General features: G+C 36.5%; 1 protein-coding gene and 1 pseudogene across 1 annotated transcript; one reads left to right on the forward strand and one right to left on the reverse strand.

The window, feature by feature from the left end:
• Positions 1-403: 403 nt before the first annotated feature.
• On the forward strand, positions 404-1,045 carry LOC107477229 (uncharacterized). The gene has a single exon (XM_016097212.1). It carries the CDS (start codon positions 404-406, stop codon positions 1,043-1,045), a length of 642 nt encoding a protein of 213 aa, XP_015952698.1.
• Positions 1,046-3,067: 2,022 nt separating this feature from the next.
• The window catches only part of LOC107477240 (uncharacterized), a 7,026-nt pseudogene continuing 5,987 nt past the window's right edge, over positions 3,068-4,106 (reverse strand).

Raw genomic sequence — 4,106 nt, forward strand, 5'->3', positions numbered from 1 at the left:
TTGGTGATTATTAGATGTGATAGATATTGGTGATCCAGAATTTTTTGTCGGCATTGTGACGCCATGATGTGGGATGAGGAGAGATCAGAGAAGTCCAAAACAGGATTCAATTTTGAGTTCTCAATATGTTGTATGCGAGGGAAGGTACAACTGCCGTTTTGAAGCACTTGATCGGACGCTCAGGAATCTTATGTCAGTTACCGATCAACATAAGACACATAAACCATTTGGTGGTCAACATAAGACACATCAACCATTTGGTGGTAAGATTGTTGTTCTAGGAGGTGATTTCAGACAGATACTTCCGGTGATTCCGAAAGGAAGTAGACACGATATATTAGCATCCGCTATTAACTCATCCCGTCTGTGATCATTTTGTAAGGTTCTGAAACTGCATACGAATATGAGACTTCTAATGTCTTCTTCGGATCAAGATGAAGGTGAAATGAAGATATTTGCTAATTGGATACTTGATGTTGGAAATGGAAATATTGGCTCTGTTGTTGGTGATGAATCAGAAGTTGAAATTCCAGATGATCTATTGATTACAACTACTGATGATCCTCTCTCTCATTTGGTAGACTTTGCATATCCAAATTTGTTGCAAAACATGTCAGATTACAGGTATTTTCAGAGTAGAGCAATTCTTACACCCACACTTAAGAGTGTCGAGAAGGTAAACGATTTTGTCTTGACAATCTTTCCAGGGATGGAAAAGGAGTATTTGAGCTCTGATACAACATGTCAAGCTGATGAGAATGAAGATGTAAAACAAGAGTGGTTCACACCAGAGTTTCTAAATGACATCAAATGTTTGGGACTACTCAATCACAAGTTGACTTTGAAGCCAGGAGTCGCTGTAATGCTACTGCAAAACATAGACCAGACTTCAAGTTTATGCAACGGGACAAGATTAATAGTTAACAAACTTGGCAGCAACGTAATTGGAGCGACGGTAGTGACCGGTAGAAATATTAGAGATAAAGTGTACATTCCAAGAATGAACTTGATCCCTTCAGATTCAGGATTGCCATTTAAGTTTTAACGGAGACAATTTTCATTAACAGTATGCTTTGCAATGATCATTAACATGAGTCAGGGTCAATCATTATCACATGTACGACTTTATTTGCCAAAATCAGTGTTAACACATGGACAACTTTATGTTGCTTTGTCAAGAGTTAAGAGTCGCAGTGGCCTCAGGGTTTTAATTCTAAACGAAGACGGCAATCCAAAGTTATCAACAACAAATGTCGTGTTCAAAAAGGTTTTTAATAATATTTAGGTAAGAATAATATTATTTTCATTTTAATAGCATGTTATGATTTTACACTTTTGTACAAATCTTTACTATAGATATAACTAATTTATCTATAACTCTTTTTTCAAATTTGAAATGAAATGTGTAACAAGGAGCACAACATCCAATGATTTTCTAATAAAGTTAGTAAGATACTAGGTTGTCGATAAATTTTTATTAGCTTTTTGCGATAAATTTTTATTATCTTTTTGATATAAAATTTAGGGTAAAATTAACATGCTATTATTACAGTTATATATGTTTTTATTTTTTTATCTCCCTCCTTATGGTTCAAGAATATTATAAACTTCGAACTCTTCTATTCATATTTTACTTTAAATAAAGATAAAACAACATATTTAACACGTTTATTATATAACGATAATGATAGTGTTATACTAAATTTAAAAAATATATGATTATAAAATATTATTTTTAATTTAATTCATCAAATTTAAATATAAGCCCGTGCATCGCACGGGTTTAACACTAGTTAGAGAAATTTTGCACACAATTTTTTGCTATCAACACCTGCGCAATCTTTGTAGTTTAGGTTTTTGTTTTTTTGTGCTATCGAAAACACAACTAAATCTTTAAAATAGTAAAAATTTTTATTTTGATTTATTTGAATAAATAATTATTTTTTATTAAATAAAAAAGGGCCTATTTTAGACACTTGTTAGAGGTAGGGGGCACCATATTTTGCGTCTTTGATATTCCCCTATGCAAAATCGTACTTCTGATGATTTTTTTTTTGAATTTGCCTAGTTAAAGTTTTCAAAGAGGAAAACATGTTAATGTTTTTTGAATGAATGACTAAAAGCTCGTAATTTGTTGATGTCACGATGAAATAGGAGTTAAATTCTAAAGTAGTCCCTGAGATTCACAAAATGCATCGATTTAGTCTTTGACTTTTTAATTGCACTAATTACATCCTCCAGATTGCAAAAAATGCATCAACATGGTCTCTCTCAAATTTTTCGTTCATATTGTTTACCGGCGGGAGTGATGTGGCGAACGATTGCTACACTGGAGGATGGGAGACGTCGTCGTATTGGCAATCATTCCTCTCCCGCTCCTTCTCGTGCTTCTCCCTCTTCAACCTCTCTTCCCTCAAATCCTCCAAAGTCTACCTCCCATTCTTCTTCTTGTTCTCATTCTTCACTTTCCCATCACTATCATCCCAACTGCCCTTCAATTCCGGTCCTTCTTCTTCTTCCTCCCCCTTCTCTTCCTCTGCCTTGGCCTTAACGAGAGGAGCCAAACCCTTGGTGGTGCGGAGGCGCTCGAGGCGGAGCTCGGCGTCGCGCTTTCTGACCTCGTCGCACTTGATCTGCTCGTCTCTGGCGGCTTGCTCCTCGTCGCGGCGGACCTTTTTCCTGAGCTCGTAGTTGTAGACGTTCACCGCTTCTGCGGGAGAATGTTGAGGCCGCCATGGCCTCCCATTTTCGGTGACTTAACGATTTAGCTTGCTGAGGTTGGAGATTATTGGCTGTGAAATTTGTAATATCGATGAACTATGAGCTTGATGACAGGCCTCTTTCGATTTTCCCAGCGAGAGATACGATATTGGTAACAAATTTACAATACTTTGTTGTGAATTTAGTTTGGAACACATTGTGTGTCCGTGAGTGTAATTGGGAATTCTAAAAACCCTAAGAGTCTAAATAGTGATAGTACAAAGTAACCTATGCCAAGTCAATATTTTTTTTTATGACTGAAATAAACTAAATACAGAAAAATAAAACAAACAAAACAAGGAACTGCTTAAATAGAGGGACAGTCCCGTTAAGACTACTCTTAAACTCCTTCCAAGGTAAAAGAAGCTCCACATGCGAAAGTTGTAACTTCATCGCCATCTTTGCCATAGTATCTGCCACCGTGTTTGCATCTCCCATAATCAAACGAAAGTCAACACGCCAATTCCAATGCATGATATCTCTTATTTTGAGCACCAATGGATCAATAAACCCAAAACCATCTTGAGTAACAAGATTAAATGCTTCCACACAATCCGTCTCACAAATAAGATCTTGTTGACCCACATCCCAAGCTAAGAGATATCCTCTCCAAATAGCAAAAAATTCTCCTTGAAGAATATTATTACTCTCAATTATTCCCAAACATCCCATTTGCCAACTCCCATTACAATCTCTAATAACACAAGCAAAACCAACACTATCACCCAAACCAAAATAACTAGCATCACAATTAATCTTAAAAGTACCAATGGATGGGGATTCCAAAAATCATTTAGAGTAGAGGGAAGGGACATACGTTGTAATTCAAAAATATTCCTAAACTCCTTTTCTGAAGTTAATGCCAGACAAATCACTTTTTCTAGAGGCCAAGTTTCATGAGGATTAATGATGTCATTATTTCTTGCTCGCTGATGAGCGGATAATTTGTACGCTTTTTGGCATTGTTTTTAGTATGTTTTTAGTATGATCTAGTTAGTTTTTAGTATATTTTTATTAGTTTTTAGTTAAAATTCACTTTTCTGGACTTTACTATGAGTTTGTGTGTTTTTTCTGTGATTTCAGGTATTTTCTGGCTGAAATTGAGGGACCTGAGCAAAAATCTGATTCAGAGACTGAAAAGGACTGCAGATGCTGTTGGATTCTGACCTCCCTGCACTCGAAGTAGATTTTTTGGAGCTACAGAAGCCTAATTGGCGCGCTCTCAACGGCGTTGGAAAGTAGACATCCTGGGCTTTCCAGCAATATATGATAGTCCATACTTTGCCCAAGATTTGATGGCCCAAACCGGCGTTCAAAACACCCTCAGAATTCCCAGCGTTAAACGC

This window comes from Arachis duranensis, chromosome 3, assembly GCF_000817695.3.
Source record: "Arachis duranensis cultivar V14167 chromosome 3, aradu.V14167.gnm2.J7QH, whole genome shotgun sequence".
Classification (NCBI taxonomy): domain Eukaryota; kingdom Viridiplantae; phylum Streptophyta; class Magnoliopsida; order Fabales; family Fabaceae; genus Arachis; species Arachis duranensis.

Bases quoted from the DNA above. Each gene is read 5' to 3' on its own strand.
- LOC107477229 (XM_016097212.1), top strand. From the start codon at position 404: ATGAGACTTCTAATGTCTTCTTCGGATCAAGATGAAGGTGAAATGAAG.